This window comes from Podarcis erhardii, assembly GCF_964252035.2.
Source record: "Podarcis erhardii genome assembly, chromosome: 4".
Taxonomy (NCBI): Eukaryota; Metazoa; Chordata; class Lepidosauria; order Squamata; family Lacertidae; genus Podarcis; species Podarcis erhardii.
In genome coordinates, this window is record NC_138508.1 from 43059966 (window position 1) to 43075320 (window position 15355).

General features: G+C 45.8%; 2 protein-coding genes across 5 annotated transcripts in view; one reads left to right on the plus strand and one right to left on the minus strand.

Moving 5' to 3' along the window:
- The first annotated feature begins 67 nt into the window (after positions 1–67).
- Positions 68–15355, plus strand: part of CD80 (CD80 molecule) — a 56249-nt gene continuing 40961 nt past the window's right edge. The window contains exon 1 of the mRNA XM_081858548.1: positions 68–2295. The gene's annotated coding sequence lies outside the window, so the exon portion shown is untranslated. The remainder of the gene's footprint in view (positions 2296–15355) is intronic.
- ADPRH (ADP-ribosylarginine hydrolase) lies at positions 2543–14890 on the minus strand. 4 transcript variants are annotated; one of them, XM_081858517.1, is made up of 5 exons: positions 14684–14890; positions 10968–11158; positions 10300–10615; positions 4031–4391; positions 2543–3182 (listed from the first exon to the last, which is right to left on the minus strand). In XM_081858517.1, exons 2-5 carry the CDS (start codon positions 11001–11003, stop codon positions 2783–2785), a joined length of 1113 nt encoding a protein of 370 aa, XP_081714643.1. In that variant the 5' UTR covers positions 11004–11158; positions 14684–14890; the 3' UTR covers positions 2543–2782. The 4 variants fall into 4 exon arrangements, with proteins under 4 accessions (XP_081714643.1, XP_081714644.1, XP_081714645.1 ...); XM_081858518.1 differs by lacking the exon at positions 10968–11158 and having other exon boundaries at positions 14684–14889; XM_081858519.1 differs by lacking the exon at positions 10968–11158 and having other exon boundaries at positions 10300–10620; positions 14684–14889.

Here is a 15355-nt window from a genome sequence, read left to right on the forward strand (position 1 = left end):
CCCAGCTGTCAAAAGGACGACTCCCTACCAGTGCCTGCAATGTCAAGTTGTATGCTTAAATTGTCGCAGACCCCGAGGTTCTTGCTCTAGCCATGCACTTGGCGCAGCTGCTACGCATGGGAGCGATTCCTCATGAATGAGCAGCTGTCACATGCACTGCCAGTGCCAGCACTTGGACCAGTGCCTGGCCCCAGGCACTGCCAAGTGGCCTAAGATGAGAGCCACCTGCAGTGCTGGAGGGTGGGTTTCATTAGCCTGCCCTTCCCCTATTGTGCTGAAAGCTAATGCTGTGGACACCCGGTTTTGCATGGGATTAGAAGTGCCTGGCAAGTACTTAGAAGGACAACCTCCCCATAGCCAGCAAAACAGATTGCTTGGGAGAGAGGAGGAGGAGGAGACTATGATGATGATGGTCCATAGCCAAGCCCCATGGTGGGGTGGCCATCGGACTGCATGGTCAGTAACTTTCATCATTTTCCCATGAGAGGCAATCTTAAACTTTATTTTGTTTAATGTTTCAAAAGTATTAAAATGGATCCCTTTTCCTTCCAAAAAGGCAACAGATAATTCCCACAAGAATACTGAGAGCAAAAATAAGTACTTAAAACAGCAACTCCTCCTTATCTGCCTGATGTCTTACAGTTCAATAGTAATATTTAACATGTGCGTAGCAATTTCAATTCTTCAGAACACTACATGTTAATCTAGTAACCTCTGCAAGAATCCTGTATGGGAATTTTCACAAACCTGGGGCCCTCCAGATGTTTTGGCCTACAATTCCCATCAGCCTCAACCAAACCAAACATCTGGAGGGCTTCCATAAGGTAAGTCAGTATTCTTATTGCCCATCAGGCAGATGAGGGGACTGGAGCAGGAAGAGGGTGGCTTGCCTAAGGCCTCCTACTGAGTTCATGGCAGAGGTGAGATTTGAAATGGGGACTTTTGGATTTCTGCTGCTTTTCGCCTGCAAAGGATCATTTGATTTCTTTATATTACACATTTTCCATTTCTGGACCCTAATAGAGTCTTAGAAATTAATGTTATGAGGAAGAGGTTAAAAGTTCATAGAAAACTCCCCTTAGGAACAGGGCTTACAAGTTCAATGTTCTTTGGGTTTTATTCTTGTCTTCAAGTGCAAAAACTACTCTGGAGAAATCCACATGTCCTAAAGCCATTCTAATTCAGATGAAGGTCTTCCATAAGTGGCAGGGATAGGAGGAATTCTGCCCTTCCAGATACTGTTGCTGATTGATTGTATTCTTCTTCACTCTATATTTATTTACTTTTTATTTAATTATTTACTGGATTTATACTGGATTTATACTGCGCACCTTTTTCTCCAAGGAGTTCAATGTGGCGTGTATGGTTCTCCCACTCATTTAATCCCCACAATAACCCTGTGAGGTAGGTTAGGCTGTGAGGAAGTGACTGGCCCAAGGTCGCCAAGTGGGGATTGGAACCCTGGTCTCCCAGGTCCTAATCTGACACACTTACTGTAATTAATAATTTTTTATTTTTTATTAGTTTTCATCTAATCTGACACGCTTAACTTCCATATCACATGAACGGTCAGAAAAGAAATTTCTCAAAGTGACTTAATAAAAAGCATATAAAACCAGCTGAAAGGCAAACTGCAAACTATGTCTGATACACTTAACCACCAAAATCCTAGGTAATTAAAAAATTGTCTTAGCCTTGCACCTAAAAACTGACAGCGGTGGGGCAAGGCATCTAACCCTCGGGAGAAGATTCCACAGGTGGGTAACTGGACTCCAAATCCCATCAGCCTCAGCCAGCACAGCCAATGGCCAGGATGATGGGAGCTGGAGTCCAGCAACATTTGGAGGGCCACAGGTTCCCCACCTCTGCCTTAGCTAATCAGATCTATCGACCCATCACTTAGAAGGCAGTTTCCACTTTGAAGTTTGATGCCTCAACCCTTACTGAAAAGCCTTATACCAGCTTTAGAGACAGAGGCACGTCGTGACTATGGCAACTTTTTGGAAGGGTCTAGCACACAACTGGCACAAAATAATACCTGTATTACTGGGAAAAGATGTGCCCGTAGATTCCCAATCTTGAAAACGTTCCTCTCCCAATCAAGACCTAAGGAAAAAATTTGTAGCCTACAAAGTACAGTGGTACCTCGGGTTAAGTACTTAATTCGTTCTGGAGGTCCGGTCTTAACCTGAAACTGTTCTTAACCTGAGGTACCACTTTAGCTAATGGGGCCTCCTGCTGCTGCCGTGCCACGCGATTTCTGTTCTCATCCTGAAGCAAAGTTCTTAACCCGAGGTACTATTTCTGGGTTAACGGAGTAACCTGAAGCGCCTGTAACCCGAGGTACCACTGTATAGAATTTGACAGCAAAGTTGTCTCCGATACTAAACTCTCAAAGTCAAAGACCTGCGAAAACATCACCAAAATATCTTTGTGCATGACAAATTTTAGAAATAATGCCCACAAGTAGTTGCTGTGATATCCCCCACCCCCGCTACCTAACTTTTGTGTTGTGCCTCTCACACTTACACCACTGTTCTCATAGGTTTCTCAAGTTTATTGGCCTACACTAGTATTTCACTGATAATTTGCATCCAAGCAGACTTTACACTCAGTGTTAAAGCATCAAGTAAGAGCTCATAAGAGTAGGCCTTCTATTTTGCTATATTTAAATCTCTTGATTTACTGCACTATATGCTTGGCAAGAATGAACAGCACCAGAGGCTATTAGTTAGCAACTTCCAGATCTCTGCAGGGGATGTCTTGCCCTGCAAGTGTGACTTCACTGCTCTGCAGTCAAGCTCAGGTGATAGAGTTTCCTCGCTACTTTCTCCAATCGGTCTCTATACTCAATTTCCTTATAGTTATTCGCATTGATGCCTTTGAAGCCGTGCATTGCCCCCCACCAGCATGCAGCCATGACCGCAGTGGAGTCACTGTCCCCACCATGGAAGAAACCTCTGTGAGCCAACTCAATCCAGTTCTCAGCACCAAGGATGGCGTCATAAGCAATCATGGGAGCATCATGCCCACTTGAACCTCCCCAGCCAGAGTAGCTCAAGGACGTGTAGAATTCATCTCTCTCTTTCACTCCATACACTTCAGGGAAGGATGGAGGAGATTTCCCATCTGAAATGCCTCTAGTTTCCAGGTACTTCTTCCATGTCCTTTCAAAGTAGTTCCTAAGAAACAGAAACCCATGGGAAAGTATGCAAATATCTAGGATTTCATATTAAGACTGTATTTGTATATGCCTTGTATGAATATAAAAATAAACCCAGTATAAACTTAGAAAGTCTTAACATCCAGCACGTTTTGAGACCTCTGCAGATCAGGAAATGCTTTCTCTGTTGTAGTACATATGTACTTCAGGGTCAATGTTTCAATATTATACAGCAGGGTTTCAAATACTTGGGTCTCCAGATGTTTTTGGACTACAATTGCCATCATCCCTGACCACTGGTCCTGCTAGCTAGGGATAAGGGGAATTGTAGTTTGAAAACAGCTGGAAACCCAGGTTTGGGGAATCCTGTTCCAGGATAATAAGCAGCATCCATTTCCTTCCCCTCTATCTTGGTCACCAGCACAAGGAACATTACTATTATTTTTTGATTTTATATACCATCCTATACCCGGAGATCTCAGGGTGGCTCACAGAATAAAATCAAAATATAAAACCACAAAATACATAATCAAAATAAAAACAAGCCAATAGCTCCCCCCCCAAAAAAAAACCCCAAAATTTTAAAGGGCATAGGATGCAAATTAGATCAACCAAAGACCTGGTTAAAAAGGAACATTTTCACCTGGCGCCTAAAGATATATAATGAAGGCGCCAGGAGAAGTTCCCTGGGGAGAGCATTCCACAGATGGGGAGTCACTGCAAAGAAGGCCCATTCTTGTGTTGCCACCCTCCGGACTTTTCGAGGAGGAGGTACACTTCATACTTTCTCAACATCATATCGGTAACTATTTCAATCTATCAGATGGCTTTTAGAACCTTCCGACTTCCAAAATGTGTATTACTTACCAGCGCTGCAAGTTCTTCTCCACAAAGGAACCTGCCTTCTGGATATGGACTTTTGCCATTGGTAGCACCTCCATGAGCCCTTTCCCCCACTCCTGGAGTGGCTTGCGATTTATGGCATAAGAAGTGAAGAGAGCAGAAGCCAGGGATCCAAGGTAGCCGGTAGGGTTGTGGTGAGTCATCCGACCGCTCTCTATGCTTACTGCAATCAAGTTTTCCAGCTCTTCTGGGTGACGAAACCTCAGTCCAATGCACATTGACCGCATGGCTGCACCACACCCTCCTCCTGTTTCAGAGAAGTCGGGTATCCAGCTCTCCGGCTTGTCTGGATCCAATCTCAAGGCGTATGCCATGCAGGTATTACCTAAGAAGGGTGGGAAAGGTGGGAAACTTGTACATCTGCCCTGATTGTTCATTTGCATCTCAGGCTGACCTGCAGTTAAGCATCCTCAACCTGTATGGTCTACGCACAAGCACCAGGTAACAACTTTAATGCTTTCGATCAATAAGCACTGATTTCCTGAGGTTTTAATAGGACTATCATTATGAATAACAAGATTTAATAACGCTAACAACTATATGTATTAATAATGTTTTTTATCATTATTTCTTATTATTAATATTTATTACTAGTAATCTCTCATAAGGTTCCAGAGTGAGTTCTAAATGTGAACTCCAGCCAGTAATCTGGTTGCTGCTTTTTTGGACCAGTCGAAGTTTCCGAAACTTTCTCGAGGCAGCACCAGCACTGCAACAATCCAGTCTGAAAGTTACCAGAGCAGGGAGTCACCCTCCCTATTACACAGCCAATACCACACCCTCCAGGTGTTGTTGGACTACAGATCCCATTATTCCTAGCCACAGGTCATTCTGGCTGGGGCTGATGGGAGTTGTGGTCTAACGTAATCAGGAGGGCACCCTGTTGGCTACCCCTGAAACAGATCTTGGGTTTGGCAGAAGGTGGTCCTTCCGTTTTGAGCTGAGCAGTAGCAGGGGGTGTTTTTTATTCCATAAATCTCTAGAAGAGAAAGAGTTTGGATTTGATATCCCGCCTTTCACTCCCTTTAAGGAGTTTCAAAGCGGTTATCATTCTCCTTTCCCTTCCTCCCCCACAACAAACACTCTGTGAGGTGAGTGGGGCTGAGAGACTTCAGAGAAGTGTGACTGGCCCAAGGTCACCCAGCAGCTGCATGTGGAGGAGCAGAGACGCGAACCCGGTTCCCCAGATTACGAGACTACCTCTCTTAACCACTACACCACACTGGCTCTAGAGATCCCAATCAATGCTGAATATTGGGGGGGGGGGTGGAAGGTTCAATCAAGGACCTCTTCCAAATTGCTATCAAGCAAAAAATAATGTCCCCTTTCTCCCCAGCCCATCTACAAGCAAACAAATGCACTGTGGAAGTGGAAAAGTGTACCCTTACTCCATACTAGGAGGGAATTGCATGGTGACAGCATGTTATAACTAGGAAACTCCCACAGCTCAGACATGTGAAACTGGCTGGGGTGTCTCCCAAGATCAGCTCATGTTCACAGAACAGACTCTTAAATCAACCCTTCTGATCAGACAGGACTCTTCTTAGCATTCTTGAATTGCATCACCCAAGAGTTCATAGATACCAGATGCCCATCTTTAAAGCTGACGCAGCTTTAAAGTTGGATTTTTTTTTTTTTAATGTATTGGCCTGCAGTTATTTAGGATATTCAATATGTACCATTAGGAAATTAGCATCGTATCTAAACACACACAAGCTCTAAATGAAGTGAACTACATTCTTCCCAGCTACCTATAGACAATCTTTTCATCTGCTGTACAATCTTAAAAGCATTTCTTATGCTCCATTTGCATACCATGGTTCATAAGGAAAACAGATCCTTATATGTGTACTCAGAAATTAAGTCTTACAGTACCCCACGGATGAGGCTTATTGTCATGTAAATATACATAGGATTGCAGCCTGTCAGCTTGCTGACTTTTTCCTATGTACATAAACATGTAAAGCTGTTGTCATGCTGCAGTTGCAGCACAACAACAGGTAGACAAGCAGGCAAGCAGTGTGGAGGGCAGGCAGCCCAGGCAAGCTGTTTTAAGGGGCAGAGGCGCTTCAGAAAGTAGTTTGGCCAATTGTTCTCTAAAGCGCTTATCCCTCTCTTTTAAAGGGGGTTGGGGAGGGAGTGGTGGTTTGGGTGAGCTGTGAAGGGATAGTTGAGGGCAAAAGGGAGGAGTGGGTGGGCAAGGGGAAGGCAGATAGGTTGGGTTGGCAAGTGGGGCAACAGACCCTGGTAATATAACTATTATTCAAATTCTGATCATCAGCTGTGACTGCTTGTACAACTATGCTCTTATTGTCCCCATTTGGTTGCTCCACCAACTTCAGTTGACACATTTTATTGCCCGTGTCCAGGAGAGAGACCGTAGATGAGTGGCAGAGCACATATTTGCCTGCAGAAGAGCCCAGGTCCAATCCCTTCCATCTCCAGGTAGGGCTGGGAACAACACCAATCCCTGGAGAACTGTCAGTCAGTGGAAATGGTGGATAGCCAGGGTGGGTGCCCTGCAGCTGTTGTTAGACAACAGGTGTCCATGCTGACTGCAGCTGATGGGAGCAGCTAGAAAGCACCACTTTGGCTATTCCTGTTGTAGGCAGTACTAAGCAACATGGACCAATGGTCTTGACAGGCAGCCTTCGACATTGCAATTTTAGGTGCTTGCCAAAGGGATTTCAGGCTATCAGGAGTGCTATCACACAGCCCCCAGTCCCATAAGATATTTGTGGATTGTGCTAGCCTAGAGATTGGAGGATACACAAGGTCCCGCGCAGGTAGCAAGGTCTGAGTGACCGGCTGTTCTCAGCCTGGTACACAAACCTGAACCCATTGCTACCTTTCTGGTGGAGGACATGTGCTGCTTCTGCAGCACTAAGCTGTGCCACCAGCAGGGCAAAGAAACTGATGTCTGGATTTTAGTTCCAAAATATGCAAATACAGTATGTACGCATGCATACAAACATGATACACTGATGCTGCTACATAAGCAACATCACAGCTTCCACTTTCTGGAAGTCTAAATATTTAAGGAAAGTGCTATATAAATGTCAAGTCATCAACATGATTCCACACATCAGCTCGATAATGAAAGTACAGCTGAGAAAATAACAGGAGTCTAGTAGTTTCGTCACCATATTCACGCTAAGATCAAGTGAATTAATTACAGCACCAAAATTAGAACAGGGGATTTCCCAACTTATAGCCTGTGCCTGGCCTTATACTCTATGTTGCCTCAAATGTTCTCTTTGGTGACACTTTCACTCAAACTATTTTGTTTCTCTCATTCCCCCATTGAAATGCATTTTCTCACTGTATATATTTAAGGGTTCATATGATGTATTTTCTATCCTTTGTTTGTGCGTGCTCCTTGTTACACCATGAAATTTCCAAGACAATAGTAATGTGGTTTAACAAGGGCAGTGTCACAGTTAAGCTTGCAGGTAACACTGTGGGGCGTGTGGGTGTCCATGTCCAAAACTGCCTTGTTGCACTGAAGCGCAAGTACATAAAACGTACTTTGTTGTTTTTTAAAAGTTCATTGGCGCATTCCATGCTTCATTGAGCCTTCCAATCAAATCAAGCTGTGGTGAGGTTGGCAAAGCAGCAGTGTCTTCCTGCTAAGAAAGCCTTTCCCAGGGACAGTGCAGGTAGGGGGATTCCCCCCCCCAAGCCTTTTCAGGGGTGGGGCAGTGGGGAATCCCCTGAATTTCATCAGTCTCTAACAGGTTTGCAAATCATCTGACAGTTTCACAATCCTCTTTCCCAGCTCAGTGTAGCAGGAAGCTCCACCCCTTTCAGTTTGGGGCTACAATGATCACACCAGTGAACATTTTCCTGACGTTATTTGCTATGGTACTTTTGCTTCAGTGCAATCAGGAAGTTTTCAGGGGAAGAACTGCAGTTCAGTGGAGGAGCATATGCTTTGCATGCTGGGAAATACCTGTCTGGAACCATGGAGAGCCATCACCAGCTAGTCAAGTAGATAAGACTAAGCTAGATGGCAGCTTCCCAAGTGCAGGTAGGCAATAAATAAATACATTTAAAAGCCTAGCACAAGCTAGCAATGTAATAGGAGAAGAGACCTGGAAGGGAAGAAACGCAAGCCCAGAGGCCCAGAAGTGCTCTGAAACTCAGAAAAAACACCCCAAATCAGACATTAAAAGAAAGCATAATGGGAAATGCTGGAATGCAACATTTCAGCAGGAACATCACCAGGATTTTCCGTGAAGTGAAGGAGTGGAAGTCGTCAGAAAACACCTAGTGCAGAAGCAACCCACTTTGCCCAGTGATTCCTTCTAACCTAGCTGGACTCAGGAAAAGTCCATTGCTTCTAAGAGAGACTATCACCCAAATGCAGTCAAAAGGCAAACTCTGAATTGTGCTTCAGGCTCCTGTGATGGGTTCATAGCATCCTCGTGCATCATAATATTCCTTTTGCAGAGCATATGGTACAACTTTGCATAGATAGATTCAGCCATCTTATTTTTTTATGAGCAGATGTCCTATGCAAATCCCGTTTTGAGCTGCTTATCATCTCTGGCACACTTGGCTCTTATGTTGTTGAAAAGCTCAGAATCCACAGACTGGAGTGCATACAATCAATACTTCCCAAATTCCCCATTCCAGCCACTGAAGATGTAACACAGCCACACATGTAATCATCATCACAGGAGGGGAAAGTAACCGAAGAGAGATGGAAGAAAAAGGAAGCACACCTCTTCCTTAAAGTGGTTCCTCAATCTTGGAATGAAAAAAGCAAACAAATAAATGCCAACCTGCCATGCAGCCCTACTCTTGTTTCCTAGCTCTCTGGCAGGAGCTAAATACTTTGAAATGAAAGGCCCAGATGAGCCCATGCTTCTCACTGCAAAGAAACAAAGTGGTTCTTTCAGAAGATATATAGGCCTTTTGCCAACAACGGACAATATGTAGCAGCCAGCATGTTTACTGAATTAGGAGATATCCATTTCACAGAATGGGAGTGAACTAAAATATACTAGATTCTAAACAGAGTATATTTAGTGGGAAGGCTGGATGTTAATTCTTAAATCAGGGCTGGACGAATCTGTAACCTTAAAGATATTCTTGAACTACAATTCCCATAATCCCTGACAACTGGTCATACTGATCACAGCTGACAGAAGCTGCAGTCCAACATCTGGAGGATAACACACTCAATGTTTGTATTCTAAGTGGAAGAGCAAAGTGTCCTCCTGAAGATGGAAAGCTGAAGCAGAGGGAAAGTTGCTCATTGCACTGAGGTCCATTCCTATTGATATCAAAGTATGAGATGAGGTGAGCCAGAAATTGAGAGATTTGGCTACAGCCATGGGAATCACAGGTTCAAACCTCAGCACAGATTTGAAGCTCAGTTGGAAATAATAATTAATAATAATAATAATAATAATAATAATAATAATAATAATAATAATTTATTTATACCCCGCTCATCTGGCTGAGTTTCCCCAGCCACTCTGGGCAGCTTCCAACAAAATATTAAAATACAGCTATAAAATACAAAATATTAAAATGCCATCGTATCTCCACCTAGCCTACCTTGCACAGTGATGGTAGGGTATCACAGCCATTATTCTGGGCTATATGTCTCCTGTTTCATATCCCCATGCTGCTCTCCCTTTATAATGCAAGGGTGGGAAGCTTGCAGCCCTCTAGATTTCATACCAGCATGGCCAGTGGTCAGAGATGCTAACATCCTCTGGCAGGCCTGAAGGTTCCCACTCCCTGCTTTTATGAGATCTGACTAGAAAACACAGCTGAGCATTAAATTAATGAGAGCCGTAAAAGTTGACTGCGGCCACTGGACAGAGTTGTGAAAGGAACCCTTTCTAATATAGTACAGTGGTACCTCGGGTTACATATGCTTCAGGTTACAGACGCTTCAGGTTACAGACTCCGCTAACCATAGAAATAGTACCTCGGGTTAAGAACTTTGCTTCAGGATGAGAACAGAAATCGTGCTCCAGTGGCACGGCGGCAGCAGGAGGCCCCATTAGCTAAAGTGGTGCTTCAGGTTAAGAACAGTTTCAGGTTAAGAACAGACCTCCGGAACGAATTAAGTACTTAACCCGAGGTACCACTGTACTGCAGGACTCTAAGGCCTTTGGGAAACATCATGTTCCAATCTGAACACATAGAACATGCATGATCCAGAAACTGCTGCCTTCTATTTTTCATATGTTTAAAAGTTTAGGAAAGATTACCTGGAGCTCGTCCATCCATGTCATCCATGCATTCTCTGTAGTTTGTTGCAATGAGTTTATACAAGTGGGTTAAGTCTGGGTTTTCCCCAGCTGCTGCCAAGGCTTCAGCAGTAGCCAAGTGCATGACAGTGTCGTCACTGACCCTCCAGCCTGCCACGTTGAGCTTGTTCAGGCCGCCCATTTTGGCCAACTCACTGTGAATCTTCTCACCGCTGCGCACAAACTCCCATTTTTGATTGTAATAGCCCAAGGCGTCTCCAACGGCACTCAGCACCATGGCAGCCTCATAGTTCTCTTGCAGGCCCGAACACATGTTCTGTCCTCATGCAAAACAACAGTTTGCAATCAATAAAGACTCTGATGAAAAACAGGTTAAAACTGCAATGTGGTCAAAATGTCTAAGAAAATCAATCTACAGTACACAAAGAGCAGGGATCCTGTGAAATATATTTGGTCCCTGCCTGTCTCTATAAATTCAGTCTCGTTCATGCTTGTGAGTGCTTGATATACATCCTTCAGAATCCTAGAAAGATCAAGCCTCAATCCTGCTCTCCCTACATATGTTTGATCCTATGAACAGTGCTCATGCACTGTGTGCATGATCAAACACCTGTACACACACTGCAGATGTGCAAACGAATGCGCATACGTCCAAGGGCAGGACTTACCATTGAGGTCCTGCTCCAGCTTAGGCCTGCTCCCATTATGTGTATACTTCCGGGTTTCGCCACACGCGCAGAAGCACTCTCTCGCGCTTCGCGCTTGCGCAGAAGCACTGCTCTAGCTGCGGACTTTTCAGGGTGCGAACGTTTTGATCATGTGAACAGTGCTGTAGATGTAACCTGCCACCTAAGTCTGCCTGCAGGACATATACATTAAAAAGGTAACTTCTGAAAACAATTGGTATATATGTGCGCATGCACTAGCTTTTAAACAGTATTTTAAATAAATCAGTAAGCTTTCAAATGACCCAAGAAGTCACTCCTACAGATAAAGGAGAAGGGACTTTCTGATTCATTTTGGAGTCGTTTTTGAGACTTCCTGGGGGGGGGCGGGTTGTCACTATATTTTCTCTCAAGACTCCACTAATAAAGAAGGCCTGCCTACTTTATTTTGAAGCAACTTCCTGGTTCATTTTGAAGCTAGTTTCTTTTGATTTCCTGGTAGAAAAGCAATAGTCGCTCAGGTAAAATAACGGAGAAATCCAAGATTGTACTGCAGCAATGACTGGGCAAAAGTCACCCAAATTTAAAAGGTAGCAGCAATGATAGAAGTGCATGTGCTTTCTAATACGGGTTTAAAGGTAAAGGGACCACTAACCATTAGGTCCAGTCGTGGCCGACTCTGGGGTTGTGGCGCTCATCTCGTTTTACTGGCTGAGGGAGCCGGCGTACAGCTTCCGGGTCATGCGGCCAGCATGACTAAGCCGCTTCTGGCGAACCAGAGCAGCGCACGGAAACGCCGTTTACATTCCCGTCGGAGCGGTACCTATTTACTGTATTTTTTGCTCTATAAGACTCACTTTTCCCCTCCTAAAAAGTAAGGGGAAATGTGTTTGCCTCTTATGGAGCGAATGCAGGCTGTGCAGCTATCCCAGAAGCCAGAACAGCAAGAGAGATCGCTGCTTTCGCTGCGCAGCAATCCCTCTTGCTGTTCTGGCTCATGAGATTCAGAATATTTTTTTTCTTGTTTTCCACCTCCAAAAACTAGCTGCATCTTGTGGTCTGGTGCGTCTTGTAGAGCGAAAAATACGGTATCTACTTGCACTCTGACGTGCTTCCGAACTGCTAGGTTGGCAGAAGCAGGGACCGAGCAGCAGTAGCTCACCCAGTCGCGGGGATTGAAACCGCTGACCATCTGATCGGCAAGTCCTAGGCTCTGTGGTTTTAACCCGCAGCGCCACCCGCGTCCCTAATAAGGGTTTAATTTTATGCAAATTTTTTTAATCTGAAATTTTTTTAATCTGCAGAAGCATTAAAAAAATCCCTGATAATGCAAATGTGAATCCAGTGGAACCTTGGGGTACGTTATCTTCGGGCAACGTAAACTTCAGGTTGCGAAAGCGGCAAACCTGGAAGTGTTTCGCAGCTCATGCATGCGCAGAAGCGCTCTACACAGAACAAACACCTCTGGTTGCAAAATCCTCAGGATATGGCTGGACCTCCGGAACAGATCCCGTTCGCAACCGGAGGTACATTGTTTTACTAATGTTGTTCTGAGGAAGGGCACAGAACATTTGACAACCCTGCAGGGTAATCAAAGGTTGTTACCTAATCTCTTGCTGTTGGGTTGTTGTTGTTTAATGAAAATGCAGTTGTGGGACAGTTAGATTGGTTTTAGCAGCAACATGGGGAGGAGGGGAGAGTGATTCATTGCTTTCCCACTCATGGAGAGAAAATAGGGGGATTTCTGGCGGTGAGTTGCTGCTGGTGGTACAATCACTAAAATCAACATAATCATGTTAAAGGCTCCTTTTCTTGCTCCTAAAGGAAAGGGGAAAGGGCAGAATATCTACATCACTGTAGATATTGTGAGGTATGAATAATAAATACCTGCAATAAATGTTCTAAGCATGCTTCTGAACAATTCCATATTGGATTTTCCTAAACACGGTCACCTGCCTTTTGGTTACGGTAGATCGTAAGTCTCTTTTGACACAGACCACCCCCCACCCCACCCCCACTGCCATCTAAAATACCACACCCACTCTTGCACTGACTCTGGCAGCATTGCCACCGATTAAAGGTTTGTCTATCTGGTTTATATATCTCATGAAACTTGCATTCCTTGACCGTCTTAGGGTTGGCGTTGCGGGGCTCCGGGGCTCTTGCGCTTTTAACAGCAGTCAAAGGTTCAAAAGGTTAAATAAACCTTTGCCAGTAGGGAAATGCAATTATGGGGAAAGTGTCACCTGTCGACATCCTGTGCCTCAGACATCATACAGTGTTATTTGCATGTAGCCCCTGATATATTGGAGGTGTGGAGGGAAACTCCGCTTGGCCCACAAGCGGTTACCAACGTGCATGTGATATAATGCTCCCGTTTTTTGGTTTTGTTTTTTGTTTTGTTGTTGTTGTTGTTTGCAAGAGGGCCCAATTCACACAGTATGCGTGGGGCTTCTTCTTGGGAGAAAGGTGCCTAAGCTTGAAAAGCCTGGCTGCCATCCTAGGTGAGCTGCCTTGTTCTAGCTGGCGCTGTCACGTTTCCTTATCTTATTCTGGCGGCTGTGGTGGTTAAATCCGGCTGCTCTGGGTAGAAATGAATAGCATTCCGCGACCATTTCCTGCCCTCTTCCGAGCAGGCAGCAGCTGCGCTTCCTCACGCCCCGTCGATTCCCAGCAGAAGGGAGTACACCGCCCCTGAAAGATGACTCGCCCCTCCACCCCCAGCGCCCTGGGCTCGCCGCTTGACCCCTTCCTCATAATGCCCGGGTTTTAAAAAGGAGGGAAAAATAAGGTTTTCCTTCCCACTCTACGCAAACTTCTGAGCTAAGGCAGCCGCCTCAGCCCACGTCACCCATCCTTAGCTACGGTTGCCAATGCAATGCAATACAAACTTCGGAGTTAAGTCAACCCCCGTCAAAGAAGCGGGACCCGCCGAGGCGCAAAATGGAAACTTCCCGGGTTTGGGAGATGCGCCACTTGGTTTGCCGTGACTCAGGCTGCACGGGCATAGCTGCGGGGGGGGGGGCAGCTGCCCACCCCTCAATCAAGTCAATAAATAAAAACTAAAAGTAGAAATTGTAGAAAGATTTTGACAGATTTTTTTCTGAGTACTTGGGGTTAAAAGAAAGCAATTTTAAACAACCGTTGTTGAACGAGTCCTTTCGAATCTGCTAGACAGAGTCCGGCAGAGGGCGATGACAAGTCGGTGTCCAGCACCCCCCCCCCCATAAATCCATGACTGCGATCCTAAGCACACAGCGCAATTGGCCTCTGCTCAGAAGCAAGACCTGTTCAGTTCAACGCCCCCCTCCACCCCCACGCCCAGGTGGGCGGGTTTGGGATTGCAGCCCGTTACTCGGCGGCTCCACGCTGTGGTGTGGAACTGGGAGGGGGGGGTATCCACTGGGTTTTCCTTACTCCGAGGCTACTACAACTCTGCCCTTGCAGCGGGCCCTGCTTGCGAGTAAGCGCTCCCTGGGGGTGGGGGTTGCCGGGTTAAACCGGCCGTCTGATGCCGAGCCTGGTTTGGGAGGGAAGAGCTTCTGGGCTTCGCGGGCCTTACTTCCGAGAAAGAACAGAATCGGGCGCTGCACGCTGCCGCCAGCACCAAGCGGCAGAAGCACAAGCCCAGGCGGGCGCCCCCTGAGTTGCGTCGGCTTTGCAAGCTCCCAAACATGGATTTGTTCGCCGCGCGAAAGATACTTGCAGTTGAGTTTTACCGGCGATGCAGGCAGAAGCCCGGGCAGGAAACCCCCTTAAAGGAAAGTGAAAGGGGAGGAGAGGCTGGACTTGCGCCCAAGCCGCGCAGAAACAGAAACAGCAGCCGCTGCAGCCAATCTCCGAGCGCCGGTCGTCCTCCTGACTAAGTAGCTGGCCTGCGCTCCTTCGTCAGCGGCGAGTGAACTGGAGAGGAGCTACTTTGGGAGAGAGAGCGGGCGAAGAGGAGGGCCGATCCTAATCATGTGATCGCTTCTTCGGGGCTGGATTGCAAGCAGCGGGCGGGCGGGGGGGAAGAGATGCCTCTAATCTGTCGGTCAAGAAACACGCGACTACACGCCGTGTGGAAGCGAATTTAAGAGTGGAAATCTGAGGAGGGAAGCGTCCCTCTTCGAGGCTGCACGATTTAAAACGCAGGGGGTCTCTCTCTCTCTCTCTCTCTCTCTCTCTCACACGCACACACACCCACCCCACTGTAAATTAGGATTAACGCTCAATACTTATTTATTAAATGTATATGTCGCCCGTCACCCGAGGATCACAGCGCGGATGACAGTATAAAAAAACAAAATAGGTACATTACATAATAACAAACAGAAACGGTGACTTCCCCTCCACTCCCCTGCCGTAGAATCTGATGGGGTAGATTCATAGCTGTCAATTTACAGATTTGA

Bases quoted from the DNA above. Each gene is read 5' to 3' on its own strand.
- ADPRH (XM_081858516.1), bottom strand. From the start codon at position 14,640: ATGTTTGGGAGCTTGCAAAGCCGACGCAACTCAGGGGGCGCCCGCCTG. The intron at 10,616-14,526 runs GTAAGGCCCGCG...GCATGAGGACAG, and splicing joins GATTCTGTTCTTTCTCGGAA to AACATGTGTTCGGGCCTGCA. The intron at 3,183-4,030 runs GTAAGTAATACA...TCTGTTTCTTAG, and splicing joins GAGAAGAACTTGCAGCGCTG to GAACTACTTTGAAAGGACAT.